Source organism: Nerophis lumbriciformis, linkage group LG05, assembly GCF_033978685.3.
Source record: "Nerophis lumbriciformis linkage group LG05, RoL_Nlum_v2.1, whole genome shotgun sequence".
In the NCBI taxonomy this organism is placed as follows: domain Eukaryota; kingdom Metazoa; phylum Chordata; class Actinopteri; order Syngnathiformes; family Syngnathidae; genus Nerophis; species Nerophis lumbriciformis.
Window position 1 is genome coordinate 56,272,009 of NC_084552.2, and position 16,339 is coordinate 56,288,347.

The window sequence follows — 16,339 nt, forward strand, 5'->3', positions numbered from 1 at the left end:
AAATGTCGTATAAAAACATTGCAACAGTATATAGTACCAACAACTGGTAGTTTTATGAAGTAATGTAATAATAATATCATTCAGTGGACTTCTACGGTATCTCCTTTCAGCTGCTTCTCTGTCAAACACACCATCAGCAGCTTCTCCATATTCTAATGGACAAATGTCTGCTGTTTGAATATAATTTTAATGTCCTTGGATGGTGGCGATTGCTCTAAGACTGCAGTTTACCCTACCCCCCGCCCCCCCCCCCCCAAAAAAGATCAAATGTGTATTTTTTTGTTTACATTTTGTTGACTTAATATGTGCTACAATGTGTTCAGCTTTTATTCAGAATCAGCTACTTTAGCGACTTTCTTCTTATTCGTCACAGTGTATTAAACAGCGTTGAAGCTGAGCATCCATTGACTTTGATGGGGGAGCATAGATACGCGAGAGATCTACATGAAGACGATGGAGAAGACATTTTTTCCAAAATTATATAAATATAAATATTTAATATATAACTTTTTTTTAAAATATCTTGTCAAATAAAGGAGTTTATTGCAAAGGGTAAATTTATACCATATATGGATAATCTGCGGACGTCACAAGTTGGCCAAATTCTAAAAGGCTCGTTCCTCAGAAGTATGAAGGAAGGCAAGATTGTTTTATAAATATCTCCGCCATGCCTCAATGGTTTGATTCCAAAAACAGTAACCAATAGGTAAGAAAACTCATATTTATTAAAGTCTTTACCATTACAGCTCTTGCGCTGTATTTTAGTTAAGGCAGGTGTGCCTCATCTTGTGCATGTGTATTATTATAGTCCGGGGGTCGGCAACCCGCGGCTCTAGAGCCGCATGCGGCTCTTTAGCGCCGCCCTAGTGGCTCTCTGGAGCTTTTTCAAAAATGTATGAAAAATGGAAAAAGATGAGGGGAAAAAAATAAATTTGTTTTGTTAATATGGTTTCTGTAGAAGGAAAAACATGACACAAACCTCCCTAATTGTTATAAAGTACACTGTTTATATCAAACATGCTTCACTGATTCGAGTATTTGGCGAGCGCCGTTTTGTCCTACTAATTTTGGCGGTCCTTGAACTCACCGTAGTTTGTTTACATGTATAACTTTCTCCGACTTTCTAGAACGCATACTTGCCAACCCTCCCAAATTTTCCGGGAGACTCCCGAAATTCAGCGCCTCTCCCGAAAACCTCCCGGGACAAATATTCTCCCGAAAATCTCCCGATTTTCAGCCGTAGCTGGAGGCCACGCCCCCTCCAGCTCCATGCGGACCTGAGTGAGGACAGCCTTTTTTCACGGGACGGGAGGACAACAGGGTGACAAGAACTAAATCATCCAGACTAGAGATAAATTGTATTATTATGTTTATCTTACCTACAAATAAATATATTCATTAATTTAAAAAAAAAAAAAAAAAAAAATACATTTTTACTATATTTTGCTAAAAACATCAAAATTAATTGTATTTTTATTTGTATTTTTTTCTGACTCCTTATTACATCCAGGCATTAGAATTATACACTAAAATAAACATATGTGAAATAATTAATTTTAAATTATCATAATAATTCATTTAAAATGACCATATTTAATTATTAAAATAATTGCTTGTTTATCAACAACTTTAGCATTTTATTCATTACATTTTGAAGCTCTCAGAAGCCAAGTTATGTTATATTCTTTAATATTTATTTATGCAAGTTTGAAGTATCAATTATCTAAACACAGTTTTGTTTGCATATTTTCAGGATGTATATATATATATATATATATATATATATGTCTTAATAAGGTTATCCAAAAAATAGTGCTCGATACCGTAGTAGAGCGCAATATATGTATGTGTGGGAAAAAAAATCACAAGACTACTTCATCTCTACAGGCCTGTTTCATGAGGGGTTCCCTCAATCATCAGGAGATTTTCATCTCCTGATGATTGAGGGAACCCCTCATGAAACAGGCCTGTAGAGATGAAGTAGTCTTGTGATTTTTTTTCCCACACATACATATATATATATATATATATATATATATATATATATATATATATATATATATATATATATGTATGAAATACTTGACTTGGTGAATTCTAGCTGTCAATATACTCCTCCCCTCTTAACCACGCCCTCAACCACGCCCTGCCCCACCCCCGACCACCCCCCACCCCCCCACCTTCCGAAATCGGAGGCCTCAAGGTTGGCAAGTATGAGAACGTGTTTTATGCCACTTCTTTTTCTGTCTCATTTTGTCCACCAAACTTTTAACGTTGTGCGTGAATGCACAAAGGTGAGTTTCGTTGATGTTATTGACTTGTGTGGAGTGCTAATCAGACATATTTGGTCACTGCGTGACTGCAAGCTAATCGATGCTAACATGCTATTTAGGCTAGCTATATGTACATATTGCATCATTATGCCTCATTTGTAGCTATATTTGAGGTCATTTAATTTCCTTTAAGTCCTCTTAATTCAATTTATATCTCATGACACACTATCTGTATGTAATATGGCTTTTAATTTTTTGAGGCTTCAGACAGATTTGTTTTTGTATTTTTGGTCCAATATGGCTCTTTCAACATTTTGGGTTGCCGACCCCTGATATAGTCTACACGTAAATACATTTTATTAAATGTAATATAATTATACAAAATTAAGCAATATATTAAAACTTGGCCCTGCACTCTTTAGTATTTACATGCTGCCGCTAGGCGACATCATACGCAAATACGGTGTTAGCTTTCATTGCTATGCTGATGACACCCAACTCTACATGCCCCTAAAGCTGACCAACACGCCGGATTGTAGTCAGCTGGAGGCGTGTCTTAATGACATTAAACAATGGATGTCCGCTAACTTCTTGCAACTCAACGCCAAGAAAACGGAAATGCTGATTATCGATCCTGCTAAACACCGACATTTATTTAATAATACCACCTTAACATTTGACAACCAAACAATTACACAAGGCGAATCAGTAAAGAATCTGGGTATTATCTTCGACCCAACTCTCTCCTTTGAATCACACATTAAGAGTGTTACTAAAACGGCCTTCTTTCATCTCCGTAATATCGCTAAAATTCGTTCTATTTTATCCACTAGCGACGCTGAGATCATTATTCATGCGTTCGTTACGTCTCGTCTCGACTACTGTAACGTATTATTTTCGGGTCTCCCTATGTCTAGCATTAAAAAATTACAGTTGGTACAAAATGCGGCTGCTAGACTTTTGACAAGAACAAGAAAGTTTGATCATATTACGCCTATACTGGCTCACCTGCACTGGCTTCCTGTGCACTTAAGATGTGACTTTAAGGTTTTACTACTTACGTATAAAATACTACACGGTCTAGCTCCGTCCTATCTTGTCGATTGCATTGTACCATATGTCCCGGCAAGAAATCTGCGTTCAAAGAACTCCGGCTTATTAGTGATTCCCAGAGCCCAAAAAAAGTCTGCGGGCTATAGAGCGTTTTCTATTCGGGCTCCAGTACTATGGAGTGCCCTCCCGGTAACAATTAGAGATGCTACCTCAGTAGAAGCATTTAAGTCCCATCTTAAAACTCATTTGTATACTCTAGCCTTTAAATAGCCCCCCTGTTAGACCAGTTGATCTGCCGTTTCTTTTCTTTTCTCCTCTGCTCCCCTTTTCCTTGAGGGGGGGGGGGGCACAGGTCCGGTGGCCATGGATGAAGTGCTGGCTGTCCAGAGTCGGGACCCGGGGTGGACCGCTCGCCTGTGCATCGGCTGGGAACATCTCTACGCTGCTGACCCGTCTCCGCTCGGGATGGTGTCCTGCTGGCCCCACTATGGACTGGACTCTTACTATTATGTTGGATCCACTATGGACTGGACTCTCACAATATTATGTCAGACCCACTCGACATCCATTGCTTTCGGTCTCCCCTAGAGGGGGGGGGTTACCCACATATGCGGTCCTCTCCAAGGTTTCTCATAGTCATTCACATCGACGTCCCACTGGGGTGAGTTTTTCCTTGCCCGTATGTGGGCTTTGTACCGAGGATGTCGTTGTGGCTTGTGCAGCCCTTTGAGACACTTGTGATTTAGGGCTATATAAATAAAGATTGATTGATTGATTGATTGATTAAAACCATAAAAAAACGACACAAAATTAATTTAAAAAAAGTAAAATTTAATAGATTTTTTTAGTTGGTGGTGTTGCGTTCCTCCTCCCTCCTCTTTATCTACTCCTCTGCTTGCTTGAGTGCTCTTGATGAGGGATGCTGAGATCCTAATCGCTGGCATGGCATGTTGGTCTGCAGGTGGTCACTGAGGCCACACCCCTTTTCTTCCGCTTTCCCCTCTCACTTGTCTTCATTTCCCCTCCGGAAGTCAATCACAGCGAGGAAAAATGGGGAAAAGGGCTCAATATCTTTGTTTTTTGTGTGTTTTTTTCCGTGTACAAACAAACTCCGGGGACTTGGAAACTTGTCAGATAGCCTTTGTCTTTTTTTCTTTTCCATATCATTGCCTCTTTTTTCCCTTCCTCTTTTGTGTGTGGCCCCGCCTGTATCTCATTACTCTAAACCTACTTATGTAGGAGACACACTTTGTCCTGCCTTTTTAGCTCTTCTTCTTCCTCTCGCGCATCAGGCCAGAATGAAACAAAAACCCTGGCTCCACGGTTTCATTTCAAGAATATGCGCTCGTTAATTAGAGGAAGCATTGTTGAATTCCGATAAACTTTCCAGGTTTGATATCGCCTAAAAAAAAAAAAGTGATTTGTCAGCCTAATTTTCTAAGCTGATCAACATTTTCGCAGATCAACATTTAGCTGAGCCTTGATGTCGGTATTAGCCCAGTTTGTGCTTTAAGCTGACCGGACAAAGGGCCTTTTTGTCGCCGTAAGCCAAAGAAAAGCGAGCGTACTTCTACTTTGAGGGGGCTAAAGTCAGCTCAGCGTTGTTTGTGTAGTGCCAAGTTCCCCCCCTCGAAAAGGAAGCATCGGTTGAAATCAAGCCTTATAAATGTTAACTCAATTCCACCGCATTTACACTCAGTCAGGCGACAAATGTGACTCATTTTGGTGTTGAAATACCCTCCCCAAAAAAGTAACTTAACCCTTTATTTCTATTTTTAGCCTAACATCGGGCGCCTGGGGATCCCGCATGGACCCTCCGGGGAGAAGGTGGCTGTGGTTGCCGTGGACGACTGCGACATCTCCATGGCGATACGCTTCGGGAAGCAGATTGGGAACTACTCGTGTGCCGCCCAGGGAACGCAGACTGGACAAAAGAAGTAAAACATTCAACAACATTGAACCAATTCACACACGCGCCATTGTTTAGTTGGGTTAGGGTTGCTATTACGGGTTTAGATGATGTCATTGTTTAGTTTCATGTTTGGCCGTCAGGCATGTGCATTGGGATTTTTCTGAAAAGGTTAAAAAAACATTGTACGTGTTAACTGTTTTTAAAACTATATTTGATGTATTGGCCTTACCAAACTTTGCCAGGTTCTAAACCAAAGGCCGTGGGCTGAGCCAGGACAGGCGGTGCACTTTCATACGCACTTCCGACTACAACTTAAGTTTCTCAAAAAATAGGTTTATTTGCAAAAAGGTCTTCTTTCCAACAGTCCATCCAAGGTGAACAAAAACAACTTTAACTGCATACAAAGCTATAAACAAAACCACGGCTCAAGTGTTGCGTAAGAAGTGCACCACCTTTCCTGGCTTAGTCCACGGTCTTTGGTTTAGAACCTCAATCAGTTTCACCTGTGCGCCCCTATATGCTCTCGTCACAGGTGCTGTAAATGACACAGAATGTAAATGACGGTTTCTAATTCAAAAATAAATAATTTAACTTAATAATATATGCAGCACCAGAGAAATATAAATAACACAAAAATGGCTACCAAAACCATAATGGCCAACACTAAAGTGCAGTAGCACAGTAGGCCCAAGTATTCATCAAACACCACCACCAATGTGCAGTAGCGCAGTAGGCCCAAGTATTCATCAAACACCACCACAATGACCAACACCAAAGTGCAGTAGCGCAGTAGGCCCAAGTATTCACCAAACAACAAATCATTAATTTACCTTAATATATACAGAAATATGAATAACACAGAAATGGCTACCACATTTGAACTGAATATTTGTGTTGCTATGAGTGTTGTCTCGATACCTATATTTTGCTACCGGTACCAGGGCTCCCTAAACTCAGTAAGACATAATTCAAAGCGCTGTTTTGACCCCCTGATAGGTTTTATAAGCACACAAATACAGCAGAGTCTGGGAGGTTTGTAACTTTGGTCGATAAGTCGCTCGACCATGGCAATTTCCAGGAGTCTTCCGGAAATTGCAAGCATTGCCTTGTTGTCGTTACAATTAGCACTTTTGACTGTGTTATCATAGATCTTCATCTTCATGTGTTATTTTGTATGGACCGGGTTTAGTAGTTACATTGGGGTTGTTTTTAGTTGCGTATATTCAAGTGGAATTTTATACCCTTACTAAGAATGTTTACAATCTTAGTATATACAATATACTATATATATAATATTACACTGCATATTATTAGTACCACTGTGGTCTTTACATACGATTTTAATAGATTTGATAACTCTATACACCAATTGGCATTGCTGGCTAACCGCACGTTGATTTTGTGGTTTAAAAAAACAAAAATCGTAAAAAAATTTAACGATTGTCCTAAATTAAGCATTTTTACGCATGAAAATAGCAAAATGAACTAACAATATCAACACGTACAGTTAGAATGAGTCATGTCCACATTTGAACCCATACGTCACCAACTCCTGGTACCTGGGACTCGATATTGGTGCTCAACGGTACCAATTTTCGGTACTTTGGTGTGTTAATAAATATTAATTGTTTTTAATAATAAAATAACAATTTTGATGCAACATTTAAAAATAAGCTGATTATGAAAACTTCTGTCAAGTTGTTATATCTTGTGTTATGATCACATTTCTGAGTCTCGTTTGACATTAATTACAGTTGCAAGTCTGAGATGTTAGATGGCTGTAGTGTATAGTTTATGGTGTGTTTTAAAATGTTTTGTCGCACCCTAAAAAGTGTGTATACTCTAAGTATTGTACTGATTACGCACCAGCTGTTTGATTGTAACGTGCATCTTAGTTGTAGCTTTCACCAACACATTTGAAGGTGTTGACATCGCCATGTAAAATCGCTACTGCTAATTAGTAGCATGTCAATAGCAAAGCCAATGTATATTAGCACCAAGCTTGCACGTTTTTGGAAAAGTGGAGCCTTACTTTACATACGTTGGAGCATATTTTTTTTAGTCAATTTCTTTGTTGGCATTGAAAATTGCAACATTTCCTAGAGCACGGGTGTCCAAACTACGGCCTGTGGGACAAGTGTGGCCAGCCCACCTCTTCAATTTGGCCCGCAAAACGTCATGAATAAAAAATAAAACTTGCCTAAAGGGAGATTGCATTCATTTTAAAAGACTGCCTTTAATGGCGCCATGTTGTTGCCGTCAATCAAGTGGACAACGCGAAGTACTTCAGGTCAATGACTTGTGATTATTCTCTGAATGGAATTATGCACAGCATTTACTTTGTGACGCAAATACAAACAACCTTCCCTAGTCATGGTGCAAAAAAACCCAAAAATTCCAACCAACACAAATTGTCAACACACATGATTACACGTAACACAACCTGCTCACTGAACTTTGTGGATATTATAAAAATGTCCATGCACCATATCAAATAAAAAAAATTCAACCATTTAAAACCATTACAAATCATGATGGGAAAATGCAAAACACTCTCCACTCATATTCGTGTTTGCCATATTTTAGCTGCTTGATAGTTCTGATTGATTACAAAACTTTAAGGAGGTCGTCACGGAAGTAAACAAGGTAGGAGTCCAACATTCACATACTCTTAATATCCAATTATATTAATTATAAATACATTATATTGTTACAATATGTACACACATATACATATATATGTGTATGTATATGTATATATAGGCTCTCTCTCTCTCTCTCTCTCTCTCTCTCTCTCTCTCTCTCTCTCTCTCTCTCTCTCTCTCTCTCTCTCTCTCTCTCTCTCTCTCTCTCTCTCTCTCTCTCTCTCTCTCTCTCTTCTCTCTCTCTCTCTCTCTCTCTCTCTCTCTCTCTATATATATATATATATATATATATATATATATATATACATATGTGTGTGTGTACATGTATATATATATATATATATATATATATATATATGTATGTGTATATGTATATATATATATGTATGTATGTATGTATATATATATATATATATATATTAATATATACAGTATATATATATATATATATGTGTGTTTAAATGTATATATAGGCTGTATAAATATATATGTATATGTTTAGGCTATATATATAGTTACATGCAGTTGGCTTTCGGTCCTCGACCACATTTTTTTTTGCCCAATGCGGCCCCCAATTCAAAAGTTTGGACACCCCTGATCTAGAGTTAGTTTGGCTGAGCCCGCTCTCAGTGCTGCTGGAGTGATCGCCAAGGGCCAAAGCGCAAAGAGCCGAGTCGGCAACCGGGCGTGACGTCACGCACAAACCCTGGTACGGAAAAAAATGGCACCGTTGGATTTTATGTGATTCGGTCTGTGCCAAAAAAGTACCGGATTCGGTGCCCATCCATAAATACAGTAAGGTTGTTCACGAGATCAGACCAAACCAATCAGAGGACGCTGTTCAGTATTATGGCTACTGATTGGCTCAGCCTCAGGCAGGATTACTGCAATGGATTAGTGGTAATATTCGTCCAAAAAAAACATATTTAGAAGGTTGTAAACAGGTTTTTATGCTCTGAAGTAATAAGTTTATAATTTAAAATGTGATATTCGGCAGAAATGAATTTACCAGTTCCAGACCCGGAACCAATTTAGAAAGGGTTTACTGTATCTGAATATTTCAGAGAGTGTATAGCTCACCTTTTTCTCTGATTGCGGATCAATGTTTGCTATAAAAGTAACTGTTCTAACACGGTCACGTGCTCAACTTAGTCGAAAAGCTATGGAAAAAAAAATTGATCGATACGACGTTTGAGGAGACAACATAGTAAATACGCAGGAGCACTTTTCAGACTTCATGGTTTGTTTTTTGGGGATCAGAGCAAGAAGAGTTTACACAGTTAATTACCGTGTACGGATGGGCGGAGAAAGTCAGAACTTAATGAGGCTAACATTCTTTGGCAAACTTGTTGCACAGGTCACAGAGGACACATAAAACAAGAATGTCGGCATAATATTAATGTGGTATTTATGTTGGGATGTGACATCACATCCTACTCAAGTCAAATGACCTCAGAATGCACTTTTTTAAACTGGTGAATTCAGGGGTTAAGTACTTCCTTGTACGTTATATCACATAGAATTTTTTAGAAGTGGAAAAAAATAGAAAAATAAAATTAATTTACTTTAATAAAAAAAATTGCATCAAAATATATTAAAAGTGATGTTTCTCCTTATGTGACCCACTTTGACCAAACTGACTCTGAGCCTTGAGACAAAGCCTCTCTTGTGTGAATGGGTTCACCTCACTTTGCCGCGTCTTGGACATTTACTGATTCTCTATTTTCCACCTTCAGGTCGCTAGACTTGACCGGGCCGCTGTTGCTGGGTGGCGTCCCCAACCTGCCCGAAGACTTCCCTGTCCGAAACCGACACTTTGTGGGTTGCATGAGGAACCTGAGCATCGACGGCAGGCCCGTCGACATGGCCAGCTTCATCGCCAACAACGGAACCGCAGCTGGTTAGATGACGCATCGCCTTTTTTTTTTAACTTGCACATTCAAAAAACAATGCAAAATCTTTTGGAAATAAGCTTTTGCAACAGTGTTGTAATTATTACGCACCAGCTGTTTGATACTAACGTGCATCTCAGCTTTCACTAGCAAATTTGGAGTAGAATCGCTAATGCTAATCAGTAGCATGTCAATAGCTAAAAAACAATTATAAAAAGTTTTCACATAAATAAAAAAAAAGTCCAAATAAAAAACTAAAATTACCCCTATCCATCCATCCATCCATCCATCTTCTTCCGCTTATCCGAGGTCGGGTCGCAGGGGCAGCAGCCTAAGCAGGGAAGCCCAGACTTTCCTCTCCCCAGCCACTTCGTCCAGCTCTTCCCGGGGGATCCCGAGGCGTTCCCAGGCCAGCCGGGAGACATAGTCTTCCCAACGTGTCCTGGGTCTTCCCCGTGGCCTTCTACCGGTTGGACGTGCCCTAAACACCTCCCTAGGGAGGCGTTCGGGTGGCATCCTGACCAGATGCCCGAACCACCTCATCTGACTCCTCTCGATGTGGAGGAGCAGCGGCTTTACTTTGAGCTCCCCCTGGATGACAGAGCTTCTCACCCTATCTCTAAGGGAGAGCCCCGCCACCCGGCGGAGGAAACTCATTTCGACCGCTTGTACCCGTGATCTTGTCCTTTCGGTCATAACCCAAAGCTCATGACCAAGTACCTAGGAGTCTTGTTCACGAGTGGGGGAAGAGTGGATCGTGAGATCGACAGGCGGATCGGTGCGGCATCTTCAATAATGCGGACGCTGTATCGATCCGTTGTGGTGAAGAAGGAGCTGAGCCGGAAGGCAAAGCTCTCAATTTACCGGTCGATCTACGTTCCCATCCTCACCTATGGTCATGAGCTTTGGGTTAAAATCACCCCTAATCAAATTAAATTCATTAGCATCAAGCTAGCACATTAAATACATGTTTTTTTCTCCTATTTAGGGTGTCCAGCAAAGAGAAACTTCTGCACGCCGAGTGTGTGTCAGAATGGAGGAGTGTGTGTTAGCAAGTGGAACACATACAGCTGCGACTGCCCAACTGGTTACGGTGGCAAAAACTGCGAACAAGGTCAGAGCCGGTTTATAATTTTAATAGCGTTAAAAAAATAAACAAATGTTGTTTAAAATGTTGCAGTTGTTAGTATTTTCAATGCTTTCTTTACATTTCTGTCACTGTGGTGTGCGTAATGGGGGGGATGCTCGTTTTGTGTGAAGAAGCGCATGTAAAATGTCTAATAATGAATGACCTTATATGACATTTTACCACAAATGTATGCCAAGCCCCTTTCTGCTCCATCACTGATAGGAATATATTGGCAAATTTCTTGTGTCGCACAGTTTGCGCATGTCTCGTAAGACAAACGGTACAAAGGGGTTGAGGTACAAAGATTTATACATTGATGTTTTAATAATGACATTTTTATTTTTGCGCAGAAAAATTATAATTTTTGAACATTATTTTCTTAATGATTAATTTTTTGTACAAAACAGGGGTGCACAAAAAAACAGAATCACTTTTTTCACGAGTCTTATTCATCTCGATTCTAAATCGATTCATATTTTTGCAAAAAAATGTATTAAAAAAAACTTTGACATTTGTCTTTTTTCGTAGGAATCAATTTTTTGAAATATGTTTTTAGGCCATCTCAATGCAACCAGAAGGAGATGTTCTGACCTGTTTCGAAAGAGTTTTTGAAATCGGATCGAATTATTAGGTGCTAAAAGATTCACACTCCTCATCAAATTAAATTCAAGGTTTTTTGGGTTATTTTGTTAATAAAAAAACAATTATAAAACGTTTTCACATAAATAAAAAAAAGTCCAAATAAAAAAACTAAAATCACACCTAGTGAAATTAAATTCAAGTTTTTTTAATTAAAAAAAAGTTTAACAATTGTTTCATATAAATAAATAAAAAGTCCAAATAAAAAACTAAAATCACAACCCTAATCAAATTAAATTCAAGTTTTTTTATAATTATTAAAAAAAAAAAGTATAACAATTGTTTCACATAATTAAAAAAAGTCCAATTAAAAAACTAATCAAATTAAAATCAAATTAATAAAATTAAAATCAAGTATTTTCTATTATTAAAAAAAAGTATAAAAATTATTTCATATAAATTAAAAAAAGGTCAAATAAAAAACTAAAATCACACCCCTAATCAAATTAAATTCAAGTTTTTTTTAATTAAAAAAAGTATAAAAATTGTTTCTTATAAATGAAAAAAGTCCAAATAAAAATCTAAAATCACACCCCTAATCAAATTAACTTCAAGTTAGTTTTTTTTATTTAAAAAAAAAAAGTATGAAAATTGTTTCACACAATAAAAAAAAAGTCAAATTAAAACACTAATCAAACTAAAATCAAATTAATGAAATTAAATTCAAGTATAAAAATGATTTCATATGAATAAAAAAAGTCCAAACAAAAGACTAAAATCACACTCCTAATCAAATTAAATTAAAGTTTTTTATAATTTTTTTTAAGAAAGTATAAAAATTGTTTCACATAAATAAAAAAAAGTCCAACTAAAAAGCTAAAATCTAATTAAATTCAAATTACTGAAATTAAATTCAAGTTTTTTTTGTTATTAAAAAAAAAGTATAAAAATTGTTTCACATAAATAAATAAAAATTGAAATAAAGAACTAAAATCTGCTGAGAGCTCCAATTCAGCCTGGGGCGGCCTTGACAGTTCAATATGATGCAATTAAAGCATTTGATAATCTCCTAGTACATTCATTATTAATAATCATGTGTTATTACTATCATCTCTCCAATTATTATTAATCTTTTTTATCCAAGCATGTTTTCTTTGTAAGGGTGTGTCCAATGCAAACGTGTATGCATCTGCTGAAACTATCAGAGTGCATGAGTGCATATGTGTGTGTGTGTGTGTGTGTGTGTGTGTGCGTGTGTGTGTGTGTGTGTGTGTGTGTGTGTGTCTGTGTGTGTGTGTCTGTGCATGTGTGTGTCTGTTTGTGTGTGTTGTAGAACTTCCAGGAAGTAGTGTGTGTTTGTGAGATGATGTTGGGATTAGGGGTGGCCTCCTTGACTCGGTGTGACTCACTGCACAGTCACAAGAGATGCAGTCAACTGCAGCATTTTTACGCCGTCGTTTACTCACAAGCAAACATTCTTTCCTAACATTTCCTGTGTCTTGTTCAGTGATGCCGTCACCTCAGTTCTTTGACGGCAAGGCTCTTATTTCCTGGAGCGAGCTGGACGTCACCATCGCAGTTCCCTGGTACATGGGTCTCATGTTCCGGACTCGGCAGCCTGCAGGCACCTTGATGCAAGCCAACGCCGGCCCCTCCTCCACCATAAACCTCATGGTGAGCCACGCGCCGTCCCCGGCATTAACTCGTGATGGCGAAACGTTTTTCTCTTCGCTCAGGTGAGCGAGCAACAGGTTCGTATGGAGGTGTTGCTACGCCAACAAATGGTGGCGTCCCTGAGCTTTTCGCAAGTTCGGGTCAACGACGGGGAGTGGCACCACCTGCTGGTGGAGCTGAGAAGCGTAAAAGAGGGCAAGGCCATCAAATACATGGCTGCCGTATCCCTAGACTACGGCATGTACCAGGTACTTGGATTGGAATCCGTTTTTTTTTCTTGTGTGTCAACGTGTGCACGATTGAACTGTTCTGTGTCCTCACAGAAGTCGGTGGTGATTGGCAATGACCTCCCGGGGTTGAAGCTGCAAACTCTTCATGTTGGGGGTTTGCCTGCAGAGAGCAATCATGTCAGGAAAGGATTTGTTGGCTGCATACAGGTCAGTACTGTTTGTACATGCATCATTTCATGTGGCCCGCCGTATCAATATTATGTGGCCCGCCGACTTTTTAAAAATTGGCCTGCCAAGTCATTTTAAGTGGCCTGACACATAATTTTGAGTGACCCGCTGCTTTATTTTTTATGTGGTCTGCCGCAACAGTTTTGGTGGCCCGCCATTTCATTTTATTTGGCCATTGCTTCATTTTACTGTATGTGGCCTGCCACTCCATTTTATATGGCCCATCACATCAATTAGAGTGTCCCTTGGGCCCCTGTATCATTTTATGTGGCCTGCAACATTGTTCTAAGTGGCCTGCCGGATCATTTTATATGCCCCACCACATCAAATAATCTAGCCTTAAGGCTGCTGCATCACTTTAAGTGGCCTGCTACATTATTCTAAGTAACCTGCTGTTTCATTTTATGTGGCCTGCCACATCGTTTTACATGGCCCGCTGCTCCATTTTTTTGTGGCCCGCCACATCATTTTATGTAGCCCTTAGGCCACAGCATCAGTTTATGTGGTCTGCCACTTCATTTTACCTAGGTCTTCACATAATTTTATTTGGCTTGCCGCTTTATTTTATTTGGCTCGCCACATAGTTTTATTTGGCTTGCCGCTTTATTTTATTTGGCTTGCCGCTTTATTTTATTTGGCTCGCCATTTCATTTTTATGTGGCCTGCCTTTATATTTTTTGTAACTTGCCACATCAGTTTATATGGCCTGCCGCGCCGTTTTATGTGGCCCGCTGTTCCATTTCAAATTTCTCGCCACTTGTTTTTATGTGGAGTGCCAAATTGTTTTAAGAGGCCTTCTGCTTCATTTTACGTGGCTCAACGCTTCATTTTATTTTGCCCGCCAAATCAATTTGTGTCCCACCGCATAATTTCATGTGCCTCGTCATTTCATTTTATGTGGCCCAGCGCATCATTTTATGTGCCGCATTGTTTAATTTTATGTTGCCATTTGCTTCATTTTAGGATATGTGGCTGGCCACGGCATCAATTTATGTGGCCTGCCCATTTATGTGGCTTGTGAAAGGCTGGAAATGATAAAGCACTTTCTGACTAAATGTATTAAACTTTGACAGAAACATGTATTATTTGACCATGTAACAAAATGTTCCAAGCATGTTTTATTTATGTTTTGGTTATCAACAATTAAAATAATATTGAATATCTGCTCGTCCACTTGACTTACAATTTAAAAAGAAGGTCTCCAATTAGCACGGGTCAAAAAACATTGACAACTGTGGCTGTAGGCAACCTCCTGATGTAGTTTGTATTAATTTTGCTCGCTACATTTCTTTGGCCATCTCCAAAAAGCGAAAATCCCACAAGTAATTGATACACCCATGAAAATGTCTATTTTGACACGTAACTTGCTCTTTCCCCTACAAACCTTTTTGCTAACTGGACATTGCGACGGAAGCTAACAAGCTAAATGCCAAATTTACCAGGTTTTAGCCATATAATATGCCTCACAGACTATTCAAATTGATTTTAAAGTATAACATGTACAGTTTATGTATACTCAACACAAATAATTATTGATGATCAATAGAACCAAGCCACAGTATAGCCCAAAGGTGGACAAAATGTTTGCCTCCAAAGGCCAAAGTAGAAATATACTCACTGGTTGTTTGTCAAACAGAGATTTTAAGTGTGAAACGCAAATAGCCTAAATATAAACAATAGCGTTCCTTTAATTAGTGCAAATAACATGGAGGTGCCCAGTGGGATGCCTTGTTGTTGTCGACAGCCACGCATTTCAAACTTCCTCTTCGCTTTCCCCTGTTCCCCCCACATCTTCCACTATGTCAGGGCGTCCGCATGGGCGAGACGTCCACCAACGTGGCCAACGTCAACATGGCCCGCGGCCTGAAGATCCGCGTGGAGGACGGCTGTGACCTTGCCGACCCGTGCGACTCCAACATCTGCCCCGAAAACAGCCACTGCAGCGACGACTGGAGCACACACACCTGTGTCTGCGATCCAGGTACGAACCCAGGAGTCCTCCAAATTTTGACCCGGGGGCTACATATACATATATATATATATATATATATATATATATATATATATATATATATATATATATAAAATTTCAAGGCTTTCACATCCTAAAATGATGTGTTTGACACCCCTGACTTATACATTTCCGAGACAAGTTAAAGACACTCTACCCTTTTTTGTCTGGAAGGTTATTTCGGTAAGGAGTGCGTGGACGCTTGTCAGCTCAACCCGTGTGAGTACGTTTCCACCTGCGCTCGCAAGCCCAGCTCCTCCCATGGATACACCTGTGAATGTGGTCACAGCCACTACGGCCAGTACTGCGAAAACAAGTAAGTCCTTCCTTTGAAAACCTTAAAGGAAAACTGCACTTTTGGGGGGGAATCCTGCCTATTGTTCACAATCCTTATATAGGACAAATCAAATCAAATCAAATCAACTTTATTTATAGAGCACATTTAAAATTTACCACAGGGGTAGCCAAAGTGCTGTACAATGAGCAGGTTAAAAGATAAAACGAGTACCGAGCAAACACAACACAACACAAACAGAACACGATAAAAAATAAATAATTAAAATAGAATTAATAAAAACATAAAAACAGGATCACAGCAGGTGTATTATGGGGCGCCATTGCAGGATGGATATCACTCAGTGTTAAAAGCCATGGAATAAAAGTATGTTTTTAAGAGAGATTTAAAAACAGGAAGAGAGGAGGCTTGTCTAACA

General features: G+C 39.1%; 1 protein-coding gene across 4 annotated transcripts in view; it reads left to right on the plus strand.

The window, feature by feature from the left end:
* celsr1a (cadherin EGF LAG seven-pass G-type receptor 1a) overlaps nucleotides 1–16,339 on the plus strand; it is a 258,208-nt gene that overhangs the window by 194,479 nt on the left and 47,390 nt on the right. For 3 of the 4 annotated variants that reach the window (XM_061959763.1, XM_061959765.1, XM_061959766.1), the window contains exons 7-14: nucleotides 5,106–5,263; nucleotides 9,620–9,783; nucleotides 10,764–10,889; nucleotides 12,991–13,157; nucleotides 13,220–13,405; nucleotides 13,481–13,594; nucleotides 15,422–15,596; nucleotides 15,801–15,942. In XM_061959763.1, coding sequence (XP_061815747.1) covers nucleotides 5,106–5,263; nucleotides 9,620–9,783; nucleotides 10,764–10,889; nucleotides 12,991–13,157; nucleotides 13,220–13,405; nucleotides 13,481–13,594; nucleotides 15,422–15,596; nucleotides 15,801–15,942 — 1,232 coding nt within the window. The remainder of the gene's footprint in view (nucleotides 1–5,105; nucleotides 5,264–9,619; nucleotides 9,784–10,763; nucleotides 10,890–12,990; nucleotides 13,158–13,219; nucleotides 13,406–13,480; nucleotides 13,595–15,421; nucleotides 15,597–15,800; nucleotides 15,943–16,339) is intronic. The other variant, XM_072913297.1, reaches the window with a different exon arrangement.